General features: G+C 37.7%; 4 protein-coding genes across 4 annotated transcripts in view; 2 read left to right on the top strand and 2 right to left on the bottom strand.

The window, feature by feature from the left end:
• Positions 1-1,839: 1,839 nt before the first annotated feature.
• Positions 1,840-10,501, bottom strand: crot (carnitine O-octanoyltransferase). Its single transcript, XM_087778843.1, has 17 exons — positions 10,372-10,501; positions 9,604-9,727; positions 8,836-8,960; positions 8,575-8,756; positions 8,383-8,507; positions 7,700-7,808; positions 7,521-7,614; positions 6,897-7,022; positions 6,722-6,823; positions 5,287-5,370; positions 5,110-5,217; positions 4,914-5,044; positions 3,628-3,751; positions 3,486-3,564; positions 3,325-3,418; positions 2,236-2,355; positions 1,840-2,154 (listed from the first exon to the last, which is right to left on the bottom strand). Exons 2-17 carry the CDS (start codon positions 9,716-9,718, stop codon positions 2,034-2,036), a joined length of 1,839 nt encoding a protein of 612 aa, XP_087634969.1. The 5' UTR covers positions 9,719-9,727; positions 10,372-10,501; the 3' UTR covers positions 1,840-2,033.
• A 1,153-nt stretch (positions 10,502-11,654) lies between these two features.
• On the top strand, positions 11,655-14,747 carry LOC148062484 (C-type lectin domain family 4 member G-like). The gene is made up of 7 exons (XM_087778868.1): positions 11,655-11,781; positions 11,863-11,943; positions 12,024-12,128; positions 12,186-12,380; positions 13,327-13,472; positions 13,566-13,678; positions 13,839-14,747. The coding sequence occupies exons 1-7, from the start codon at positions 11,721-11,723 to the stop codon at positions 13,987-13,989; spliced, it is 852 nt and encodes a 283-aa protein (XP_087634994.1). The 5' UTR covers positions 11,655-11,720; the 3' UTR covers positions 13,990-14,747.
• A 141-nt stretch (positions 14,748-14,888) lies between these two features.
• On the bottom strand, positions 14,889-18,703 carry gpatch4 (G patch domain containing 4). The gene is made up of 8 exons (XM_087778858.1): positions 18,603-18,703; positions 17,990-18,068; positions 17,828-17,901; positions 17,647-17,739; positions 17,149-17,268; positions 15,880-16,001; positions 15,762-15,812; positions 14,889-15,682 (listed from the first exon to the last, which is right to left on the bottom strand). The coding sequence occupies exons 2-8, from the start codon at positions 18,066-18,068 to the stop codon at positions 15,040-15,042; spliced, it is 1,182 nt and encodes a 393-aa protein (XP_087634984.1). The 5' UTR covers positions 18,603-18,703; the 3' UTR covers positions 14,889-15,039.
• A 1,142-nt stretch (positions 18,704-19,845) lies between these two features.
• Positions 19,846-25,807, top strand: part of pear1 (platelet endothelial aggregation receptor 1) — a 59,021-nt gene continuing 53,059 nt past the window's right edge. The window contains exon 1 of the mRNA XM_087778834.1: positions 19,846-20,000. The gene's annotated coding sequence lies outside the window, so the exon portion shown is untranslated. The remainder of the gene's footprint in view (positions 20,001-25,807) is intronic.

Below are 25,807 nucleotides of genomic sequence, written 5' to 3'. Positions count from 1 at the left end.
GTTTAAACCAAGGCGAAGAGTCGTCAGGATCAACGTACCCCCAGCTGGACGCCGCACCTGACGGCGGCATCACTAGGGGCCCCGCCGGCCCAGGATCGAAATCCACTTGAGGGCACCAATTCGTAGAACCTGAAGTTATGAAACGTATAACTCCGGGGTTCTCAGGCACCTGCTATGATTAGTAGAAACAACCATTCGACCCCAAAACTAACCAAATGCTAAATTTTTAAACATGTTTGTGTAGGGAGGAGCAGCTTTTAGCCCGCGGGTCTGACTTACTAGTTACAAATCCCTAAAAGCATATTTGCTGACGACAGGAAGACAAACATATGAACGACTCCTTCCGAATCAGACTCGGCACTAAGAGGGCCCCCGGGGGCCAAACCTGTACAGGTTCATTAATTAAGGATGTTTACTGCCTCTTAGCAACTTTTTTGCTCATTAGGAAACAGTTTTATTCCAAAGATATGTCATTTTTAGAACGACTTCCGACAATAACTTTAGAGCAAAACCCACTCTCACACACGGCTTCATCTTTTCTACCTTCATCCTCCTCCCAGGTCGCTGACCTTCTTTTCCCTTTTCCTTCTATTGTTTTCCTAACAATCTGGTCTTTTTAACTCGAGGAGCGCCTTCTGATGTACTTTTTTAATCTTCTCATTTCCAGTCCCTCAACTCTAACTTATACTCGACTCATTAAATCACCTTTAAATGCTCCAATAACTGTAATAAATAAATAAATTATACGTCAATTGTGTATTACCCTCTTTCATATGAGTTTAATTGTCAATTTGGATGAAAATATATAGTCAAGGAGTAAATACATTTGTTATATACGAGAGAAAATATCCAATTATATATTTTTTATTTAAATTAATACCACAAAAAAAGAAAACAAAAAACTATACTCTTAATGTATTACTATTATTCACCTTTGATGTTCTGACGTTTAGACACATGCACAGTGGAATGAAAAAGTTTGGGCACCCCTGTACATTTTCATGATTTTCCTTTATAAATCATTGGTTGTTTGGATAAAAAAAATCCAGTTAAATATATCTTATAGCAGACAAACACTGATAATTTTTAGAAGTGAAATAAAGTTGATATGATTTACAGAAAGTGTGCAAGAATTATTTAAACAAAATTAGGCATGTGCATAAGTTTAGGCATCACAAAAGAAAAATTACTCAATATTTTGTGCATCCTCCCTCTTCAGAAATAACAGCCTCTAAACGCTTCCTATAGCTTCCAATTAGGGTCTGGATTCTGGTGGAAGGTATTTTGGACCATTCTTCTTTACAGATCCTCTCCAGTTCAGTCAGGTTTGATGGTTTCCGAGCATGGATCGCCCTGCTTTAAATCACACCATAAATCTTCAATAATATTCAGGTCTGGGGACTGAGATCATTTTAGAACGTTATACTTGTTCCTCTGCATGAACAGCTTAGTAGATTTTGAGCAGTGTTTAGGATCGTTGTCTTGTGGAAAGATCCGGCGCAACTTCAACTTTGTTACGGAGAGGGTCACTGGGGTTACCGAACTGATTTTGACTTCCAATAATTAGTGCTAAAGGTATTAAAATCAATAAGATACAAGGGTGCCTAAATGTATGCACATCCCTGATTTTGTTTAAATAATTCTTGCACACTTTCTGTAAATCATATAAACTTTATTTCACTTCTCAAATGATCACCGTTTGTCTACTATAAGATATATTTAACTGGATTTGTTTATCCAAACAACCAATGATTTATAAAGGAAAATGTACAGGGGTGCCCAAACTTTTTTATACCACTGTATTTTGTGTGGAAGCTACTTTTTATAAATAAAAACAAGTTTTTCTGATTTTCCACAATCCGTTATCTTTATTCCCCCTTTTTCCCCCCTTCTAAATGGACAGATTAAAACAATCATTAAAAACGAGGTGGTGATGCAATATTACAATATAAACAAGTTAAAACTACTGAAGTGTTTCTCCATGAGCTTGCATTGATCGGTGCTGATGACTAAGAAGGTGAAGGTCAGTGGAGTTAGAGCTGAGACACGGTGGTCAGATGAAGGATGTCGTGCATGCAGCTGGAGAAGTTGTTGAACAAGATCACGGCGTCCGTCTGGCGGCTCGACTTCCACGCCGAGATGGAGATAACGATTCTGCGAGAGGATTTAAAAAAAACAAACATGTTTAGGCGACGCTTACGAGCCGAATTGTTGACCGCGTTCTGGTTCCGTTACCGGTCGTCTCGGATGCGGTAGAAGAAGCCGTAGCCGTGGTGCACCATGGGAGCCACGGAGCCGAGCACCGTGGTGTAGCCGACCAGGCTGGACGAAAGCACGAAGTTTCCGCCTCCACCGCTGCGAATACACACTTTTTAGTACACACTATATGTAATATCCAGAGCTCTGATAGTAACACGTGTGGAATTATTAAAAGATTTAATTTATATTTTGAATATTGAAACTATTTTACTCGTTTTATTTCAAGCCTTCAATTGTTTGTTTTATTAATATAATATATATATTTATCAAAATCAATTAAAAAGATATACAAAGAGTTATTTAATATATTACTTTAATTTAATTATTTTTTTAAATACTTGGAATATTTAATGGTTAAATTTGCTTTTTGAAATAACTAAAAAAAAAAATCTAAATTAAAACAACCTTTCTGAGTTTAATATTTTATTTAATTTGTAACCTTTTTAATTCTATTTAGTAAAGTTCGTACAATCGTGCCACTAAACAATATTGAATTAAAAATGCTACAAAAAAACCCCCCAAAAAACATTGAAATGAAGAAACATTTTTAATAGAAATGTTTTTAAAAGCATTTCATTTAAAAAAAAAAAAAAAATTAAAGGTCAGCAAATTAATTTTTTTATTCACATATCAAATTTTGTGTTCATTTTTAAAATTTGATTAATCAAACTTTAAATATCAAAATGATTAAGATAGAAATGCTTTAAGAAAAACAAAAAACTTTTTTTTTTTAAATGAAACGTTTCTACATTTAAATCGTAGAATTAAACCATTCAATATTCTGTCACTGATTTACTTCCAAACACGTGAACCGTCTGTTGTCTGTCAATGATTCCCAGCAAGCCAGGGTCAAAGGAGTCGCAAGTTTACATCACAGGCTATAAAAATAACCATAAATATTTCAAACAGCAAAACTACTCTATATTACGCAGGTGGTCATAATGTTTTCTTCTCCTGTGTTAACAATAAAGATTTTAAAAACATCAACTTAAAAATGTGGCTGATTCATGTTCAAGAGATTAATATATGGGTTGATTATAAACACGACAATAACAAAAGAAGTACCTTGTGGAGTAGAGCGGGTCCAGGAAGAGGTCCGGGGTGGGAAGTCCTTCCTCTTTGGCGATGAGATACAGTCCAAGAAAGTGTCGGTCAAAACCTGCAAAACGTTCTTTAGATGCATCTCCTGAAGACGCTTCTGTTCAAATAGACATTTCCTGTCCAACCTTGTGCCTCCTGAGCTTCTGCCATCAGCCGGTTGTGTGCGTCGAACGCCACCTTCATGGCTCGTCGTCTCTCGTCCGCCTGCAGAAGTTCGTAGAGTCTCAGTGGAACGTTTCATTTTCCATCGGGTGCGGAAACACTCACGCTGCTGCCGGGGTCGCTCATGACGTGACACCAGTGCAGAGCCTCGGGCGTGCACGACCTCATGGTCTCCGTCCTGCCGTGGTAGAACTTGCGCGTCATCGCCGTCTCGTAGCAACTTCCTGCTCTGTGGCACCAACCAGGTTCACATCATGAGACGAAGACACAAGAAAGAACGACAACAATGGAAGTTTATCGATGTCATCGGAATATTGAATTTCTTTTTCATTTTCTATGTCGCTTAATCCCTTATGGGGGTCGTGGGGGGGGGGGGGGGGGTCTATCCCAGTTTCTTGGGTCAAGAGGCAGGGGACACCCTGGACAGGATGCAAAAAAAATTAAACTTTTTAATTTTATTTAAAACTTTTTTTCTTAAGCATTGAATTATTTATTTGAAAAGTCAAGTTCAGTTCTTACTAATACAGTTTGAAAAGTGATGTCCTCCCCATACATAGTGTTTGATTTCCTAATTATTCATTAGTTGTCTCTGGGTCAAGGTGACCCGAACGCCTGAAAACAAATGTGTTTGCGGTATCCCTTGTGTTGTCTCTGGGTCCAGGTGAACGATCTCCCTGGCTTCCATAAATACATATGCAGTGCTGGAGATCGTTCACCTGGACTGTGAGATTACACAAGGGATACCACAAACACATTTGTTTTCAAACCTGTGGGTCACCTTGTCCCTTAGATAAGAACAAGGGATACCACAAACGCATTTACTTTCGGGCTTTCGGGTCACCTTGACCCCGAGATAACACAAGGAATACAACAAACGCATTTTTTTTTCAAACCTGTGGGTCACCTTGACCCTGAGATAACAAGGGTAAAGAAGCGTCATGAAGCAGTGTCATTATTTTCAGAGTCCACTAGATGGCGGTCTCTGCACTATTTTCCTTAGTCTTGAACAACTGTTCTAAAGTAACCTCACTTTCAAATGGCGCCACCTACTGACCTCTGAACAACATGACACTGCTTCATGAAGCTTCATCGCCATTTCCAATAATTCCAAAATGCATTTTCCAAATTTAACATTTCTAACCTTTTTGAACTCAATATAAAAATGTTTGTACATAATTACCGCCATTATTGAACTTAAAAGAATACAAATTGATTACATTTTAATTATTTTAATTAAAATATCAAACTGTGTAAAAAAAAAAAAATCAAAAATCAAAATTTGTCGATTACTTTAATTCAATTAATCTTAAAAATGTAACCGTTCAATGAAATAATTCAATGTAGTTTGATTGACAGCACTGATACACCTCCACAGTCCGACGACAACATACTTCTTGTGGATCCTGAAGTAGGCGAGCTGCATGGCGAGCTGGATCATCGTGTCGGGATGGAGTTTCTTCTGTCGAATGGTGGATTTTCCAAAAGCGGTGAAGGCGTAACAAACCACCTGCAGGTCCTGAGCCTGAGAGAGAGAAGACGGTCAGTGCTGCCGACACATGTCAATCATCATCATCATCATCGACCTACAGTCTTGTAGTACTGCTCTTTAGCGAGGCCGATGTCGCGCCGCACTCTCTGGTCGACGGTGAAAACCAGCTCCTCGGGCAGCGGCATCGGTCTGAGCGAGTCGGAGCCCTTGAAACATACATGAATAAAAGATGAAGCCGAGAGTCTGTGTTGATGCGAGGAAAGGTGTTTGTTTACCTGCCACTTCCCGCCGGTGGCCTTCAGCTGCTGGTCCACGTACCAGCACATGGACACCAGAACCATGGCGTCGTAGGGAGAGTGCTGCGAGTCAAACCTCATTGAATATCATCTTAACAAACATATGCAACGCATTCTAATGTTTTCTAAACCAGCACAATAGAACAAAAGCTCGTCAATCTCCATGATGGGTGATGATAAATAAGTATTTGACTTATACACACGTGGTCCATGCGCCCCCCTGCGGCTGCGCGGCGCAATGACAAGGGAGGAAGAAATTTGATGGAAGAAAAATTATTAAATTGAAAACAAAGACATTTTTTAAACATGTTGACATGTCGTGTATTTGACTTATAGATCAACCCTGATCAACAATGTTTTGACACCTATTCTTAACATGTCTTTGAATGCAGCGCGGTGGTTTTTTCTATATCATTTCTGTTCTATCGATTATTACTTCCTTCAGTTTTGGAAACAAGAGCAGATTTCTTTCTGGAAGTAACATGAGCCTCTTTACAGGCAAAGATGCTTGTTTTAGTAAAAATATAAACTGGTGAAAATGATTCTTATTTAAACCATATTGTTGTGGAGAAAACGGTCTAGAGCTCCTGCTGATTCAGCGTTATGTGAGATGTAATTTTTATACTTATTTCAAGTTATTTAATTGATTTAACACTAAGTTTTAGTTTTTTTTTGCTATGGTCCTCTAAATATTATTGTTTGTTAACAGTGTTGGTACAATTTATTGGTTTTTATTTTAAGTTTTTGTGACCAATAGGAAAATAAAAAAAGTTGACTTTTGTGTGTGTTTAAGTTCCTAAGAGAACTAAAATAGGCAAAAGGTATGATCTAATGCAACTCTAATTCATTTTGCTTTATTGTTCTTGCCTTTTGTCTGAATTCATTGATCATACATCAAACTTACACTGGCCTAAACTTTCTTTATCTATCTCAAGAGACTTTTCAGAGAAGTTACTTGTAATGTATCAAAGTTTACACAACACTGTAAATATTTAACATTAAACCTGGTGAAACACATTAGGAAGCCTCGCTTTTCAGTAAGTTTGTATTTTGAATTATAAATTGAAAAAGTTTTTTGTTGCATTGCATCTTTGTACTTGTATAGTGTGATTTTATTGTTTGTTTCTATGAAGCGACCTTGGGTTTTTTGAAAGGCGCTTTTAAATAAAATGCATTATTATTATTATTAATAATGAGAACCTCATTTATTAGTGTCAACGAAAAAGACTAAATTAAAGCTCAAAGCAGTATCATGGGGTTTATAAGAAAAAAGATCAATATTTGTCAAACAAAGTTGATTTGCTTAAGAATAAACACATTTTTAACTTAACATAAAACATGTTATCCAGGCTTTAAAACAGTTGCATGTTGAGGATATATTAACAAAATGAGTAGTAGTTGCTGCTCAACTCACATCACAGGTGGAGCCCATGGTGCCGTCGGAGAAGGAGAGGGCGTTGTAGGATTTGTCTCCCCAGCGAATGGTCGGGTTCCCAGTCACAGCCTCCAGAGTCAACTGCGCTCGCGAACAATGACACGTCAACTCAAAAGACTCGCGAGGAGAGTAGAAACGAGTCGACGGCTCATACGTTGGTGTAGTTGTCCGGACTGGAGTAAGGTTTGGAGTCGTCCAGAGAGAGGACGAAGAGGCTGCTCTGGATCTTCTCCAGCACCGCTTCGTTGTGCGGGTCGATGCTTATCAGGTATTCCCTCGTCTGGAGAAGACAACAAACGTCTTACATATTGTAATAACAAGGAAATATTTGTAGTATTGTAGGGGAATTTGACTCTGGTGTTGCACAATTTACAGACCACATGACTCTTGAGGAAGTCGTAACTGCTTTCATTTGATTTGAAAACAAAATATGTCCAAACATCAGCTTTAAAAGCTGCTGGAGTCGACTGTATCCTCTTGTCCCGGCGACTGTTGCCATCTAGTGGCCAAACAATTCCAAAATAAACAAGAAACTGGGAATAATTAATTCAAATTGTAGAATAATAAAACATACGAATTAAAAAAACGATAGATGTATCGCAATGTTTTTTTTTTTTACGATACTCTGTGTATTTATTTACACGAATTTCTTCGTGACTAAATATCATGCTGAAAAATAGTAAATCAAGGTTAATAAAATAAACTTCCGTTGTGGGAACATCAAAAATATGTTACAAACAAATTGAACATCTCAGTCTAGTTCAGAGTCCGGGGTCACCTTAGCCCAACGAGTCCGTTCCTCTGTGGTGAGAGCAGCCACCCCGTCTCCCTCCGGACGTCCGTCACAGCAATCCTTGATGTGGCTCAGCTGCCTGTGGACACCAGCGAACACACGACTGACTCACAATCACAGGGTCGAGCATCCTTGTGGATTTTAAAACATGACAAATCACCGACCTCAGCAGCTCCGGGGGCGTCAGGATCTGACCGTCGACTACGGCGTTTAAGGTGAAGATCCGTCCTCGACGCATGACGATCATGTGGGTAGGACACAAACCCTCTCGCTCTGGAGAAAACAAAAACTGATTTAAAAACTAGAACCACTAGAACTCGGCACCAGAACTCCTCGCAACAGGCGCAGTAGGCGAAGAAGAAAGCGCTGCAGCTCTTTTATAAGGATCCGTGACCAGGGATGCAAAGAACCGATCCTGGTATTAGTCCAAGGCGGATAGTGTATTCGGTGAAAAAGCTAATAGTTTACAATTTAGCTGTAACTTGTTTCTTTGCGTTTCTTTGTTTGTTTTTATGTTCCGTTTCTTTCCTTGTGTTCCGTTTCTTTGTTTGTGTTCTCATAATGCTGGTAAACATTTTAATACTTCAATACAATCATCGATTTTGCTTTTTAGTCAAATCATGACCCGTGTTATTTCATATTTGGGCAAGTAAAGTTAATTTTAACATCCATGTCTTATCTGTACTGGTCGATACTCAAAGCCCCGGATCAGGATCAATAAGTCGGGTCAGTGCATCCCAGGACGCGACCCGTCCTCAACATTTACTGAAGTTCAGTTCAATGTTGTTCTTTCAAAAACACAATCTCCTTGTTTTGATGAATCAGGAGTATTTGATGAAAGTCTCACCTGTTTTAAAATAATTATAAAGTACGTCCTTCTCTACTCCAGGTACTTTGCAAGTACAGTACAGCATTCTGAACTGATCCATGTCCAGGACAGTTTTGCCAGCCTTCTGGGGAGCCAGTTTCTCCCTAAGGGCGAATACAGATTCAATCACATGACGAAGCAACTGGTAAAGATTCCTGAGCAGGAACACACTTGTGAATCAGGTTCCAGTACTGGAGCGTGTGCCAGGTGCTGATGCTGGTTCTCAGCAGTTGAGTTCCTTCCTCTGGAGGCCAGCAGTGTTCTAGGTAAGGAGCCGGTCCACCAAAGTTCACCGTCAGCTGGGAGGGGCTGCGGACCTCCAGGTAGGCTGCGTCCAACCACCACTCTTCCAGCTGGAGAAGAATATTCCATCGATGGTAAATGAGTGCAGAGGAAAGATGTGAATAATAATTAGACAGTAGGTACACAAACCCAGTTCCTCTTCAGCTTGGATCTTTCAAGAAGTTTCTGGTGTAGTTCTTTACCTATACCGTCCTTGAACTTTTTAGCAATTTCTAAAGTCGCCTTAAATTCATCTTCAGTTGCAAACGGTTGAACTGGTAGAAAAGAGAAAAATGGAGTGAGGGAATGAGGCAACAAATGTATAACAATTTACCTTCAAAACATTAAGCGTGTGTATTGGCAAGAATCTGCCGATAAAATATTTATCAGGATACAGGAGCAACGATATTACGTATTGCAATACTGTAGGAACAAGGATATAGTTGTAGTATTGTCAAGTACTTGACTCTGGCGTTGCAGAATGTACAGACCACATGACTCATGATGAAGTCAGAACTGGTTTGGTTTGTTTTGAAACCAAAATATATCAAAACATCAGCTTTAAAAGCTGCTGTTGTCAACTGTATCCTCTCGTCCTCAGTCATCCTCAGTATCTCACAGGTTTTTAATGTTTGTTTTTTTTAGCTCTGTATGAAGTTTAAACACTAAATTTATCATTTTCTTTCTTTCTTATATAATGTAAATATATATATTTTTTTAATCAAAGGGATTTTATATGAAACACTTTGTTCAAATATAAATTATACAATAACCAAGATAAAATGTTTATATTTTATTATTAAAATATGTTTTGTTTTTAATTTAATGCTGTTGAATATCGATAAAAAAAACAGTATCTAATTTTTCTCACACTCCTATAGGACAGTATAACAGATAATCACCCAAAAATGATCTTACCAGCATCCAAGTATTTAGAAATACTGGCCTCCAATGACGGCACCGGCAGAGACGGCAAGCTGTCCTGGTACTGGAAAGTCCGCTCAGGACCGGCTTGGGATAAAAGCCTCGCCATTTTTAAATCCTGAGGCACGAAAAGCATAACACGACTTGTTGCACAACTTGTTTTTCAACACAAGTTAATCCAAACATTCAGCTTCATTTCAAAAAGGTAAACCAACAGGAGACCTGTGAGAACAAAAGGTGTTGTTGCAGCAACACACATACGCTTTAACACTTGCACGGGGTCAAAGGTCAGATTAAAACACACAATGATTAAAATCACAGTACCACGAGTTCCTTCTGACGTTATTAATATTTTATTTATTTATTACACCTGCCAAATTGCTACGAATAGCTTTAAAATAGTTGCTTTCTATATTTATTTTTATATACATTTATATGTATCTATATATAGATATATATAGATAAATATGAAAAACATTTTTAAAGATAAAGGCAAAAATTACCGTTTAACGTTGTATTCTGCTAACTTTTATTTTAAAGCGAGATTGTGACACTATTCTAAAACATTTTTAAGCGATTTAAAAAAGAAAAAAATCGAGTTTTCACTCAAATAATAAACTTGACTTGAGAGTTATTTGTTATAGTAGCTAATATTAGCTTAGCTCGAAGTTGATATTTGGACACATCAGTTCCATCGTTTTGGGCTAAACTGAAAACGTCGTATCAAGCATGCATTTTAAATGGTTCAGAAACTTATCTTACCCTCTTAACGAGTGGCCTTGAGATGGAGGCAAACACGCAGAAAAACCAACTAACGGAGAAACAAGTGCAGGGAGAAGAATTTCCGACGATTTCTTCTTCTTCACCTTTATCCCACTGAACTCCTGTCCAGCACGGAAATGTCCACTGCGCATGCGCCTCTGACCTACATTTCTTTTTCAAAATAAAGCGCCTCAGTAACAGCTCAACTTATCGCACGTATTTCTAAATACCTCCCCGTAAGAACAGATCTTGGAAAAATAAAAATTAAAAATGAATTAAGAAACGATGCCCCTCTGACAGTTATAGGAAATAACAGTATTTCAGGGAAAAGATTTGAGTGCGTTCAGAGACAAAAGTGTGGGATAGTGTTTGATTTGTTAAAATGACTTTAAAAACACATTTCACATCTTTCTATATGTTATACAATATTTTAAAAGGTATGTTTTAATATCTTTCTACTTTTTGAGACATATTTAAAGGTACATTTATGTTTCAAACACATTTTAAAGATATATTTAAACACCACCCCAAACACACACACATACATAAATGATTATATTTTTACATACATTATCAATTCTGTGTATGTATATAAATTAGATAAGGTTTTTGTTTCTATAAAAGTTCCTCAGCATTCATCATTCAATACAATAATAATGTATTTTTTTTATTCAATTAAATGTTTGCACTATAGCACAGGAAAGTGACTATGTTTACACAATAAACAGCTTTTAAATGATTAATTCCAGTTACTGCTTATTTAATCTGTTTCAATAAGCAAATTTTTTTTTTCTCTTCCACCATTCGTTCATAGGATTGGGTGGGGCTGGATAAAAAAAAAAGGGAATGAGGCTTTAAACAAATGTAATTTCTTCAAATATATGTCATAGAATTACTTAGAGTCTAAATCAGCATTCAGTCAATTGAGCCGTGCATCTGTTGACACTCTTAAGTACAGTTCTATTAACGCAATATTAACAAAACACACACGTGACCATTCGCAACAGAGTAGGCGTATCTGAAGGTTGACCATTGAAATACACAAGTCTGACTGAAAGCTCTGGCGAAGAATCTTGATTAATGAACTAAAGTACTTAAGTCTCAAGTAAGATAATAGTAAAAACCTCCTGATATAACCGGGATATTGATCCTTTAAAGAGAAATACTTACACTATTTTTCTAATTAATAATAAGAAAATAAACATGTGCAAAAGTCTTGACATACTTGCCACACTTCCCTTCAAAAGAGGAAGTGGGATTGCCCATGGCATTATTTCAACTCGTTCAAGACACTTTCTTGATATTAATCTCTCTGCGTTTGGTTTTCCACTCTGGAGATTTTGGTGATAATGGAGGAAGAAGTGAGTTATGCAACTGTACATTTCGTTAAACGAGATTCTTCCTCACCAGGTGAGTTCATTTTTGTATTCATCTCAGTTTTAAATGTTATCGTTTTGTTACTGGAATTGATTATTTCCACCAACTTTCCAGAGAAACAGCAGCGGATAGAACTAATCTATGATGAAGTGAAACCGGCGTCACCCGTATGTGATACGAAACAAGTCGCCTCAGGTCAAATCTAAGATGATCATTACAAAAAGAACATTTTCGTATAATAGACATTTATAGCTGCTTTTATGTGTTTACTATAGGACAAGACCAGAAACAATCGACGCACCTTCAGCTCCTTCCCGTAATAATTTTTGGGATCATCTGTGTTATCTTAGTGTCAATCATCATCATCTTTGGCGTTCACTGTGAGTTTAACGCTTTCAACATCAAACCCCAGAAACACTGACGCACTTCTCTCGCAGTTCAAACTATTATGTTGGCGCAGAAGACACTCAACAGAAACTTGACCGAGCAGAATCTCCTGCTGTCGGAGGAGCAAATGAACCTGAAGAATCGCACTCATGAGCTGACCAGAGAGAGGGACCGACTCAGTTGGACTATGGGAGTCATTCTGGATTTCAACAGTTTCCCAGTCAATTTCTACTGTGTACAAAAAGGTTGGCAACGATGCGATTTAGAAAAGAAACGAGTTGTTGAGAAAGACCAGAGCTTAAGTATCTAATTTACTTAACCACTTATAATATTGTTTTCTAACTTTTTGATTTTTTTTTGGTCTCTGAAGGACGCTTCTCCGAGTGGGGATAAAAATTCATTTTATTAAGATATAACAGCGAACTAACAGCTCTGTGGTTCAGAAAGGATTCAGACAGACATGTAAACTCTGTATTGTTCTTTCTCATTTGTATGTACAATTAGTGCCCTTTTGTTTAAGTAAATGGCTTTACCAATAACATTAGTAATACGTTACTACAATAAATCCTGCTTTTACTGATTCTACCTCTCACTTATGACCATGGTTCTTACGTAACACGGACTTGCGTCATAGCTTAGAGGAAACGATGCCCCTCTGACAGTTAAGGGAAATAACTGTATTTGAGGGAAAAGATTTGAGTGCGTTCAGAGACAAAAGTGTGGGATAGTGTTTGATTTGTTGAAATGACTTTAAAAACACATTTCACATCTTTCTATATATTAAACAATATTTGAAAAGGTATGTTTTAATATCTTTGTATGTTTTTGACACATATTTAAAGGTTATGTTTCAAACAAATTTTAAAGATATATTTAAACACACACACACACACACACACACACACACACACACACACACACACACACACACACACACACACACATAAATGATTATATTTTTACATATAAATTATAAATTTTGTGTATGTACATAAACTAGTTAAAGTTTTTGTTTCTATAAAAGTTCCTCAGCATTCATCATTCAATGCAATGTTGTGGACTAAAGAAAAAGTGAAGAAGAAACGTTGTGTTAACATCTCTTAGCAAAAGCATGATTTAGTGCCATATTTCTTTGCTTTCCAGGATGGTCTTAACTCCTCAAATACATGTCCTAATTTGTCTTTTTCACAGTGTGTCAACCTTGTCTGTATGGATGGATGTTATTTCGATCAAAGTGCTACATTTATTTTAATATTCGGAAATCTCAGGATGACAGTCAGAAATACTGCAGAGCTTTAAATGCTCAGCTGGTGGTGATCAAGTCAAAGGAAGAACAGGTAAGTTTGGGTTAAAATGAATTCTCACAATTGTTTTTTTTGCTGTTAGTGAGACCAACAACAAATTGTTTCTGGTCTTACCTGTCAATGTAGGAATTCCTTAACAACTATACTGTGGACAGCAATGGTTACGGGTACTGGATCGGCTTATGGGAAAATCCTTGGAACAAATGGACATGGATAGATGGAAGCAACACAACTGTAACGTAAGACACATGTCCTTGAAATGAACTTTTTTGCGCTATTATGTTACTAGTGGTCTCCACGGCAAATGCCTTGTAAACTATATCAGAAGAAAAAGCATTTTTCATTCTCCTGTAGCTTCATATAATCAGACAAATAAATGTCTCCTTCTTGTTTTTATAGTTATTGGAAGAACGAACAAGAAAACACTGACAAATGTGTAATCCTGCAACCAACTTCTCCTGCACTGGCCAACTGGAAGAAGGAATACTGTAACTATAGTAACTACTTCATCTGTGAAATGAAAACATTAATTATGCCTGAGGACGTTTGACAGAAGTCCTCAAGCCGTGGGATTTAAAATAATGTGTAAGAAACATTTGTACAGAGCTGTTGTTTAGGTTAGAACAAAAAATGCATCCTGTAAAATTATTTAAAAAGAAATTGTAAAATATTAATATTTTGATCTTAAGATTAATTCAGATGAATCTACCAATTGCACTCATTTCGAGTTTGCACGATTGTGTAAATAGTTTTTTAAAAAAAAGAGATCGATTTTCCTGCTTTTTTCCGGGAATTATTCTTTAATTAACAGTTTATTTAAAATCTTTGTTTTCTTCCCGCGTTCTAGAATGTCTCCCCCGCGTGTCAGAACAGTTTAACTGCAATGTCGTAACTTCCGGGTTACATCAAAAAGTCTCTTTGTATAAAAACAGTTTGTGACCGACTGTTCTAAAGCAGTTTGGTCATGAACCAAGTTAAGTAGTGAAGAGCAGTGTCTTTTAAAATAGTGTTTTATGCAGTAATAAATGTCTAAAACATGGTCTGGTTTTCTAGCTGTTAAAACGCCTTTTCAATGTCATTCATATGAGACAAAGAAAAAGTAGCAACTAAGTATTTAAACATTTACACTTTCAACATTAAATGAACTGTGTTTTTGAATTAATTCATCATGGGAAAATACTTATATTATACATTACATTGTTTTGCAAGACTTTGAAGGCGTTTAGCACCTAAATGACATTCATTTTGGAGGACAACATAAAGGTTACTGTTTAAAATAAGATTAAATTACATTTATTTCCCAGTTTTTCTTCATTTGTATTTTAAAAGGGGTTTTACATTTTTATCTTACTTACCAATAAGTTAGCAGGTGTGTGACTAACTAGAACACCCAGTGAATGTTCCGACAGTTTAAAAGCGTTGTGTTCTATAAGAATGATTGAAATTGACTGAGGATGTCAATCATTTAATTTCATATTTAAAAAGCAGGCGATACAAAGTCCATATGTTTCTGTCACAGTTCATCATAAGATGAGCTTCAAAAGAAATCAGGTATTTTTATCGGCTTCATATTGTGTAGCAACAGGTCATAACGCAGCTTTTATTCATCCGCCGATTTCTTTTTCTTCTTCTTTGGAAGTAACTCCTCATGACCCTCCTTGTCTTTTTTACACTTTTTTCTCTTCTGCTTTTGTGACGTTTCATCATCCACCACTTCCGATGCTTGATCGTCACGCTCCTCCTCTTCGTCGAGCTCTTTGGACGATTTCTTTTTCTTCTTCCTCACTTTCCTATCAGAGTCCGTTGCGGTTTCTTGACTTGTGAACCCGGAGGACATCACTTCCTCCTCTGAGTCATTTTTCTTCTTTTTATGTTTCTTCTTGTGCCCTTGTGAACCATCAACTCCCCTGTTCTGACGCACTTCTTCTTCTTGATCAGCAAGATTAGTAATTTCCTGTGTAGCCTCTTGTGATTTGCTTTTCTTTTTCTTCTTTTTGGCTTCAACACCCTTTTCTGGAATGTCTTCATCTGCTACCTTGGACTTTTTCCTTTTCCTTTCTCCAACTAAGGAATCCTCGTCCATCTTTTCCTCCACTTCCTGGTCCGATGATTGACAGCTGCCCACGGTCGGCGCCGTCTCCCTTGCTTTGTGCGTCTTCTTGCCGTACTTGGCCATGAACTCGGCTTCCTGCTGCTCCAGACGAGCCAACTTGGCGCTCATGGTCAACCCGTGCCGGGCTCCTCTGGAAGAAGAACATCATAGATTGAGTCGTTCATCATCATTTCATTTAAACTGCTGCTCAATGTTGCATCATGACTCACTTGTGAGCAGTCCGCCCTCCGCAAGCCTCCATTAGATCGGCGTCGGAAATTCTAAAAAGGTGAAAAAAAAGTGACATTAATCTCACAGATCAGAGGCAGCATTAAACAAAACACATACTTCGTGGTGCTGGAGAGGTCCAGTTGTTGGTCTTCATCCTCGTCTGAGCTGCTGCTGCTGCTGCTGCTGCTGTCGTCTGACTTTGGCTCTGGTTGTTCCAGACCAGACAGCAATGTTGCCGACTTCCAAAGAAAATACATTATTTATTTAAAAAAAAGCTTTCATCATTTTGTCATTTATCTTTCGTTACGGTCTCTTTATTCTTACAAAAAGCACTTGAAAAATGTAAAGTAATTACTACAAGCAGTAGGAGCAGTCGTCATTGTTATAATTGTGCGTTTTGTTTACCAACCCCATTTTTACTCGCATCATTATGGCAGATTCATCGTTATAACTTAGGACAGGAAGACCTTTTCATCTAGCATACAATTCCCTTTACATTGTAGCCAATTCATTAAACACAAAAACATTCAGCTGCTCACACAGTTTTGCAGATCACCAACCCCACTTTTAATTCAGGGTTTAAGGTAAGGTAAGGTAAAACTTTATTGATTCCTCAGGTTTCCTTCGGGAAATTGTTTTTTTCCAATAGCCAATACATACAGCAATTTTTTTTTATAAAAAATCAAAATAAAATAAGAACAAGAGAAATAAAGAGAAAGTTTGAACATGGAAGCTACTACACACTAAGAGTGTGAGAAAATATTGATGTGACGTTTTATTGCATTTGTTTTTTCATGATACTGTATCGATATTAAACAGCAATGTATTGATTTCCCCCCCGCGTTTATATTTTTGTGTGTTTCAAATCATATTTAAGTAATCTTATTTTTATAGATCAATAAAGTGCATTTCAAATTAACATTTTGATTTACAGTTACAGCAAATATTCTCAGCATTTTTGCTGTTAAATGTCCATGCAACTAAAGGGCAGGATCTCCTGCAAGATCCTGGCGATCTATGACTGAGGACAAGAGGATACAGTCGACTCCAGCAGCTTTTAAAGCTGATGTTTGGACATATTTAGGTTTCAAAACAAGTGAAAACAGTTTGTCAAGAGTCATGTGGTCTGTAAATTCTGCAACACCAGAGTCAAGTACTCGACAATACTACAAATATATCCTTGTTACTACAGTATCACAATATATCTTGTCGTTAACCCTGTATTGTTTCACAAGATTCTTGATACACATACACACCCCTTCTAAACACAGAAGTTATAACAAACATCATTTGTTGAGATAACTTGAGAGGAGCTCATGTAAAATGAATCGTTTGCATGTCAAAAGTAAAAATTTAAAAAAAAGAAGAAAAAAAGAAAGAGTTTACCTTCACAAAGCATCCATAGAGTTTGGATTTAGCCAGTGAGGCTTTCCGAGGTTTCTTATTGGAGATTGGAGTTCCATCATCGTCGCCCTCTTCTGGCGTTTTAGTCAAAACGATGCCGTTCTGTGTCAAGAAACACAACGTAAGACTTGTAATGACAAAGAATTCATCAGTTTAAGCAAACATGTTCAATGGGAATTAAACATAAAACACCATATTATTTCCGAAAATATCTCCAGAGGGATTTATAAAGTGTATCTAGTTTAACTAGCAGTGCATACATTTGGAGATTCAAGCTTCAACAAGTCTCAAGCTTGAATCTCCAAATGTATGCACCAAAACAAAACATCAGAGCAAAGCAAATATAATCAAGAATAACAAAGATACTAAATCAAAAATATATCATACTAATCAAGTACAACTCTAACTCAATTCATTTCAGGGAATCTGTATTAGTTATGAGCCACCTCTGTATAGTCCTGTACGAGCCAAGGGACAGACCTGATCAGACTCCACCTGCAGGCTGGACGAAGCCTTGTTGAAGACATGATCCCACCAGTGGAACGTGAACTGCTCTCCTTCTTTATGACCCACCTGTTGAACGGACGGTAGATATTAAGTCAATGCGACGTCATATAAAACGAGATTATCGCAATTAGTTGTGCGTTTAACCGATACTCACCCCTCCCTTGTTACTCTTTACTTTAACTTTGATGGCTTCTGATATTCCCTTCTCCTCACGACCAAGACCTTTACCTGCAAACATGGAAGAGGAAATAAAACACCCTAAAAGCTGAAGACACATCATGATGTTTATTTACACAAACACGTGTTTTCGTCTCACCTTCCTCCCATCCATGACGTTTCATATGCGCTTCTGCAAATTTCAAGGCATGACTTTTCTGCGGTGCCACGTCAGCCATCTGTAAACAAAGTGTGTTATATACAGAATGAAAAAAAGACTCAAATCAAAAACAACTAACAACTAAAAATGTTGTTCTGTCTGAAGTGCTCAAAATATGGTGGATCAAAAAGGTAGTTCAAGAAAATAACTTGCAGAAAACAATCCACACAGAAGTAAATCTCATAAATTATTTTGTATTTAAACTTTTAATATTGGTCAGTAATATTTACACCCTAAAACGTCGAGCGATCTGTTCAAAACAGCATTTAAAAGGTGGACAGATGCATTGTTGTTGTTGTTTATTTTAAGCCAGAAAGGTTTTTGTCAACTCTGTTGATGAAATCAAACATATTTACAAATCCTTCAAAAGGTTCAAACCCATACAATGTCCTACATCGTCGACGTTTCTGAGTTAATGTATGACAAGTAAATAAAGGGCATTTAAAAAAAAAAGAAGATACTTTATAGATAACAAACTGCAAAAGCTGCGATAATAACGGCAGTTGTCTCAAAATACGGATATATTTTAACAGGGAATAGTAGACAAACTTACCTTTAAACGAGTGTCTTTTAAATGCAAGTAAAAAGGACTAAAATGCTCGTAGAGCACAGTTTGTGATCGTGTTTTTAGCCATGTGCTACACACAGCGGGCCGACATGTCACCGGAAATACGTCACGAAGGAAGCAACAGAGTCTTAAAGGGAAAACGCAAGAATAAAGTTTTTTTATTTTAATTTTAAAATAATAATAATAATCTTTTTTTTCTATACAGCCAACTTTTTGTTTATTTTAGAACATTTTCTTATTGACAAAAAGCGTAACAACATTAAAAAAAAAAGACGGTAACAAATGTGTAATGATTTATTATAGATGTTTTTGAAGCAACATACAAATATTTGTGTTTTCTACTGCTTGTTTTTCTCCAGTCATAAAAGCTAACTTTTCAGGAAGAAGAATACTAAGTTACAGTGCTATACCACATCACTCCTTCAGGTATTCATGTGGTCCTTATGAGGTCGAAGATCATGTAAAAATCAACTATTTTAATTTTAATTTATTTGTATTATTCATAAATACTCTATGAATATGATTATCGGGTTTCGTTTAGGACTTTTGTCCTTCGCTTTTGTCATTTTTGTCAGTATTTATTGCCCCTAATATATAAGTGAAATTGTTTTTGGAAAATTGGAAAAATGAAATCAACTTTAGGTTTTAAAGAGAAAGTTATAAAACCACTACATAATAAAATATTAACTTTTAGGATATCAAGCTTATATTAATCGGATGCTTTTAATACTTGATTGTAAACGTTTTACTTCTTTATTATTGCGTGTAGCCCCTCTCACAACAACCTCCACACCTTAGTTAAGGAACACATTTTCACAACAAATAATGACAACATTACATCCAAACTAACTCAGGACCACAAGTATTTCTGCACATAATGAGCGGTTACTATAATAATGACTTGGCTAACTTTAACTGCAGTAAGTCTATTCCTTCACAAGGTGGTGCTGTTGTTAACTTTATCAGTATTATTCATTATGTTTAAAGCAAATAAAGAAACAATAATTGTCTCTATAATTAAATTTATTTGCATTAAATATATTGCACGTCACATATATTTTGCTCCACTCTTTCCTTTTAAAAAAAAAAACTTTTTGTTTCTATCCACTTCCCTCCCTCTTCCCCATTCTCCTCCTCCCTTGTCTCCCCTTTCCTCCCTCCCTCCTCCCACCTTCAGTCCCCTCCACTGTCACCGCTTTTTTTCTCCAGGCTCCACACTTCTGGACCCTCCTCCGCTGGATGCGATAACAGTTTCTCTGCAATTTACTTTTCCAACCATCACTCAACTTAAAGATGCTGAGAAGAGTCGTTGAAACGAACTAAATCCTCGGTTTGTTTGGAAGTTTACCTGCAAAGAAAACGTGCGTGTGCGCGCCTGACAAGGTGAGTCCGACTCATTGTTTACTGAGATGCTTCATGAGCAAGTCTGTCCAAATTTTAAGAGATGTATAGTTTTAGAAAACTGACTTTTACTTTAATAAATCGAGTATTATTTGTAAAATAACTCTGTTAATAACGTCAATAATTACACAGGTAGATTCAAAGACTGTTGTCTATATACCCACCATCTCAACTTCAATATCAAAATATATTTTTTTCAATTTGTAGTAGTTTAAAACGCCTTTAAGTTTAAGTGAAGTGTTGTTTCACATGTATGTCAAAAAGCTGTTGCGTGTGAATGTTTTGGAAAATTGTTTTGCACAAGTAATGCCTGTGTCTTTACTAGTATAAATACATATATATTTTAAATAATTGTCATCATAAATAACTGAAATACTTGCTCCTCTGTCTATTTAAACATGACAGATTATTTATTAATTATTTTTAAGTAAGTAAGTAAGTAAGTAATATTTATTTATATAGCGCTTTTCGAGACCAGGGTCACAAAGCGCTTAGACAATCAAAACAATACTCAAAAAAGTACATACTTTAAAGATCAAGATAATACTGAGAACAACACAGGAGTTCGAGAAATTCAAAGAAATTTTAACTTGTTTTACTAGTTGCATATTCATATAAGTGAAATATAATGGAGATATAATGGACAAAACTGATTTAACTCCACACAATGTTACGTTAACTGTTGTGTTCTGTGAGTGTTTTGTTGGTATGATAAAGCAGAGCTGGAAAGATACAAACTCTTCAGTTTCTTCCGCCTTCTTTTTTCACCTGAAACCATCGTTCTGCCAATTTTTTTATCCGAGTGTGTCGACTTTAAAAATAAACAGATCTAAATTTAAAATGGTTTCTCTACTAACAACGGTTTCCTTTTCTACCTTTACTCTTCCCTCAGGTTGAGGGTGAAATATGATTCTCTAGTGTCCAGATGTGACTTTCCTCTGCCAGAGTGAACTGGCAATCTCTGTGCTTGGATTTAGTTTGTCTCGGGAACATTTTTTTATAATAGAAGCTTGGTTAAAATGGCGACAATTCACTTTTATTGACCTTATTTTCATCAAAAACATTTGGGAAATCACCATTTTATGTATAAATAGGAGAGACATGTGGAATGACATGATGTAATAAATCAAATTTTTAAGTTTTTAAATAATTAAAACTGTTATTTTCTTGTGTTGTTACGAACACACCCTAACACCAGTCGACTTGACCATAAAACCCTTTAAACCCGGGACCGAGTCGAGATCCGACTCCTGCGGCTTCATCCGATCAAAAGCGCCGACTTCCTCTTACGATTGTCGTCTCATGTTAGTGCAGTTCATCAGAAGACGCAGATGGATTGTACGCACTTTGAAGCTCGTGTTGTGTGACACTGAAGCAGTACGGCTGATTGCGGAGCTGTGATGTGGAGCCGCCGGTTTGAAGGAGGGGAGGAGGGGAGAAATAAATCTGTTTCAGTTTGTTGTGCTGATTGTTCCCTCATTGGGACGGTGACGAGATGGTCACTTGTGCAGATGTGTTTAGAAATACACAAGAAGCACAATTGAAGTTCAAACTTTCTTTGTTGATGCCTTCAAAACAAATGGATTCTAGTTTTTCCCTCAAAAGTTTCCTTTTGACTTTTCCGTGACACGATGACATCTGTTTTGAAGAATGGCTTTTATTCAATATGAGGATGAATTTAATCCAGCTGGACTGGACTCCTGACCCTGCATCTGTTCTGGCAGCTGACCCACCTCAGGAAGACTCTCTTGACAGCTTTTTCCTTTGTCTTAGTCCAACTATTTCTACTCTGCTGTTTTATAACCCAGTGTTATTTATCGCTGCAGCAGTTTTGGATTCCAGAACTCCCTGAAGTAGATCTTATTGTCTCAGTATGAGATACTCATTTAGGCACAACAGCCCCCCCCACCCCCCCTCTAAACTTGACGCTCTCCTCCTCCAGACTGTTTTAGCCATCAGTGGTATTACTGGTTTGTTGTTACACTGCAGAAGATTCGGTTCAATTACCATCCGTTTGTCTAGGAGGAGACAGGGATGGGGGAGAAGAGTCTAAAATACACTTTGGTCGGGTGAGCAGAAGTAAGCGAAGGAGTCTTAAATGTTTTGTGCACGTATGTCTGACAGAGTAACCGCAGAGTGTGTCGGTGTGCTGCCTTTTGTTTTTTTTCCGGACAAATTTATTGGCCACACACCATTTGCTCACTTCAATTAGAACCATGTCAGGAACCAGATTCCTTTAGATTTTTATTACCTTGTCTTGTGTTTCACCCCATGCACGATTCCATTGTTGAACGTTTTTTAAATATAGTTTATTATTATTACTTGAAACCATTATTAATAAAAGATATTCAACTCCTTTACCTTTTTTATGAGTATTAAGTATCATGTTGTTTCATTTTTTTCAAGTCAATAAAGGTCCATTTATACCAAATAAATAAATAAACGTACATAAAAAAGTGGTAAATATTCAAAAAAGATATTGTTTGCAAGATTTATTTTTAATGATTTTACCTAAAAAAGACAACACTTGGTTCCAGTACTTATTTAAGTCGACAACACTAACACTACAAATTATTAACTGTGCATGCAAGTACATTGTTTGGATCATTTGAAAAGTTGAGAGTTTTAAATTTCTTTGCTACTTTGAGCAGAAGTTGTTTACGTGATTTATGTGGAAAAACTTAAAAAAAAAAAAAAGACACAAATGTCTGTGCGTCTTAAAAGAAAATGTACTGGTCACCCTAACGTAACCTCGGTTCTAAGAATGAGTTCTAGAACCTTCAGCCAAGCCGGTCAGCGGCTGAAGTCTTTTTGTAAGGGTGACTTGCTAGGGAGCCTGCTATCTACTCGGTGACGAGTGAATCGATTTTTCTCAGTGGTGGGGCAGATCCCAGAGGACTAAACCATGAGCGGATCTACTAGAGGGCTGAGTATGCATGAAGTAGAACCAAATATTTGGTGTAAAAAAACAACTTTTCTCCACAACCCATTGTCGTTATTGATCTGAAGGCCTAATTCAAACGTCAAGTAATGGTTTTCACGTTTGAGATATCGCAACCAAGTGTAGTTCATTTACACTTATTCATATATATATACTGTATATTTTACTAAAGCTTAAAAATAATAAACATAACGTAAGCATTTTATAGTGTAGTTTATAGTTTTATTTCTCAAACCGAGCTACTTATTTCCAGACTTTGCATTGCGATTGTATTTGATAGTCCATTCGGGTTTTTTAACCTGCGACCTTACTGTTCTCCATCCATGCCGTCACCAGAGAAAACCCAAACTGCCTTGTCTTCTTAAATAGAACGGTTCCCTCATCATCATCCACATGTCATTGTCTCGTTCCCTTTTGATGCTAAAATAGTTCGGGATGAAAACGACACACAGCTCGAGGATTTAAAGAAGAAGAAAAAAAAGGTGCCTCGGATTGAATATTCCTACCGCAGGCTTATATAAGCCTTTCAACCCCATGTGTTCTGCAGCCGTGCAAATAATTTGGAGCAGACTCAGGCCTTCCAGCTTTTCTTCTCTTGTCGCTGTGGAACACGTTGAGTTTCATTGGACGTGGGCTCAAATAACCAATCATAAAAGCAGAGGTCGGTGGGTTTTCTCGGGCTGGAACAGAAGGAGGAGCCAGAGCCGAGCTGACGGAGTGACCACAGATGACTCGTCGCTGTGGCGAAGGGGTCTTTCCTGCTGTTTCTTATATATGGCGGTTGGCGTCGGGTTCGGTGGGCGGAGCCACGGCGGAGACGTTTCTCATTAGGACTGGAGGGTCTTGGACTGGCGTCTAGGTCGTCCTGTGGTCTGTCATGCGGGACGACTGGAGCCCGGTGTAAGCTGAGAAGTAGTAGGAGAAGAAAAACGAACGGTGTTTTCTTTTGTTTTTTTGAAACATACCACATGCAGGTTTTTTTTCGTATGTGAAAAACAAATGGTTCTTTAAGTCATGCTTGGCAGATATGAACTCCTGGTTGTTTGTCTTGAGCGGCGACCCACCAGCTGCTCTCTCTGTCGCCCAGTTTTTATATGAGAACTTTGTTTTTTTGGCTTTATTTTCCGGGCCGTCTCTCAAAGACAACCCCAGTGCTGGATAACAGATTATCGCGGCTTCTCGACACCGTATCTGGAAAAACAAGACGCTCACATGGCAAATGTGGTCGCAGATACCGAAGGTTACCTTCTTCTCAAAACACTGGAACATCTAGTGCGGTTAAGTGATGACTTAAAGATGAACTCAAACATCTTAAATAACATCTTAGATTCTAGTCACAATTGTATATGTTTTGACTGGTTCAAGAGCTGTTCTTGTGCCAGTGTGGACTATTTATTTTTGTTTTTAATCTTGTATGGTCAAAAAATACAACACAACTGACTGGAAATCTTTCAATGTTAGCACTTGGGGGAGGCCCCAGGACCAACCCAGATCATGCTGGAGAGATTTTGCCTCTCAGGTGACGTGGATTGAAATGGATGAACCAAAAACGTTGCATTTTGGTTATAAATCACGACTTCTTGTCACTTATAATAGTATTTTATTGTTTTATTCACATTAGTCCCCATTAGAAAGTTGTGGTACTGTTGATTAAGGTAAGGTAAGGTAAAACTTTATTGATCCCTCAGGAGGTCTCCTTTGGGAAATTGTTTTTTTACAATAGCCAGCAATTTTTCATAAACAATAAAAAATAATACATAAAAAATAAAATAAGAAGAACATAAAGAGGAAGAACAAGATGACACAATCTAAGTCTAAAGACAAAGACAAAGAACATAGGTCAAGGAAAGAAAAACAACAAAGACAAAGATACAAAGACTAACATGGAACAGAACATCCAGATACTCTCACTCCACTCCTGCCCCCGAACTCAGAATTGTACAATTTAATAGCCCGAGGGATGAATGAGTCCCTGAGTCTATTTGTTTTGCACCTGGGTAGGAGCATTCGTGCACTCATTCTGCTTCTCTGCTCACTGATGACAGTGCTGAGAGGATGACTGTCATCGTCCATGATGGACAGTAGTTTGTTCAATGATCTCCTCTCAGCAACTGTCACCAGTGAGTCCAGCTTCATTCCAACCACAGAACCAGCCCTCCTGATCAACCTGTCCAACCTGTTGACACTCCTCTTGGACACATTTCCACCCCAACACACCACAGCATAGAACAGGACACTGGCCACCACAGACTGGTAGAACATGCAGAGGAGCTTCTTGCAGATGTTAAATGAACGAAGCCTCCTCAGAAAGTACAGTCTACTCTGAACCTTCTTATACACATGGTCTGTGTTGCAGGACCAGTCCAGTTTACTGTCCATCCACACACCGAGGTACTTATAGTTGTCCACTATCTCCACCTCGTCGCCTCTGATGGACACTGGACGTGGCTTTGTCCTGGACCTCCCGAAATCCAAGACCAGCTCCTTGGTTTTTGAGGTGTTCAGCTGCAAGTGGTTCCTCTCACTCCAGTCCACAAAGTCACGTATCAGACTCCTGTACTCGTCTTCGCTGTTGTCCCTGATGCATCCAACAATGGCAGTGTCGTCAGCATACTTCTGGACGAGACTCAGCTCTGAGTTGTAGCAGAAGTCTGAAGTGTAGATGGTGAAGAGGAGAGGGGCCAGTACTGTCCCCTGAGGTGCTCCTGTACTGCACACCATAGTGTCAGACTTGATGTCCTTCAGCCTGACATACTGTGGTCGATCAGTAAGATAGTCCGTAATCCAGGAGACCAGACCAGGGTCCACATGCATCTTAGTCAGTTTGTCCTGCAGCAGAGTGGGTTGG

The sequence above is a fragment of the Callionymus lyra genome, chromosome 17 (assembly GCF_982586985.1).
Source record: "Callionymus lyra chromosome 17, fCalLyr1.hap1.1, whole genome shotgun sequence".
Lineage (NCBI taxonomy): Eukaryota > Metazoa > Chordata > Actinopteri > Syngnathiformes > Callionymidae > Callionymus > Callionymus lyra.
Note: the sequence above shows the minus strand (reverse complement) of the source record. Positions and strands in the feature narration are given on the sequence as shown.

Coding starts and splice junctions, on each gene's coding strand:
- LOC148062484 (XM_087778868.1), top strand. CDS start 11,721: ATGGAGGAAGAAGTGAGTTATGCAACTGTACATTTCGTTAAACGAGAT. Junction 11,782..11,862: donor ACGAGATTCTTCCTCACCAG/GTGAGTTCATTT, acceptor CCAACTTTCCAG/AGAAACAGCAGCGGATAGAA. Junction 13,679..13,838: donor GGAAGCAACACAACTGTAAC/GTAAGACACATG, acceptor TTGTTTTTATAG/TTATTGGAAGAACGAACAAG.
- crot (XM_087778843.1), bottom strand. CDS start 9,718: ATGGCGAGGCTTTTATCCCAAGCCGGTCCTGAGCGGACTTTCCAGTAC. Junction 6,824..6,896: donor GTCCGGACAACTACACCAAC/GTATGAGCCGTC, acceptor TCGCGAGCGCAG/TTGACTCTGGAGGCTGTGAC. Junction 2,155..2,235: donor TACCGCATCCGAGACGACCG/GTAACGGAACCA, acceptor ATCCTCTCGCAG/AATCGTTATCTCCATCTCGG.
- gpatch4 (XM_087778858.1), bottom strand. CDS start 18,068: ATGGCTGACGTGGCACCGCAGAAAAGTCATGCCTTGAAATTTGCAGAA. Junction 17,902..17,989: donor ACGTCATGGATGGGAGGAAG/GTGAGACGAAAA, acceptor CCATGTTTGCAG/GTAAAGGTCTTGGTCGTGAG. Junction 16,002..17,148: donor TCTATGGATGCTTTGTGAAG/GTAAACTCTTTC, acceptor TTTCTTTGGAAG/TCGGCAACATTGCTGTCTGG.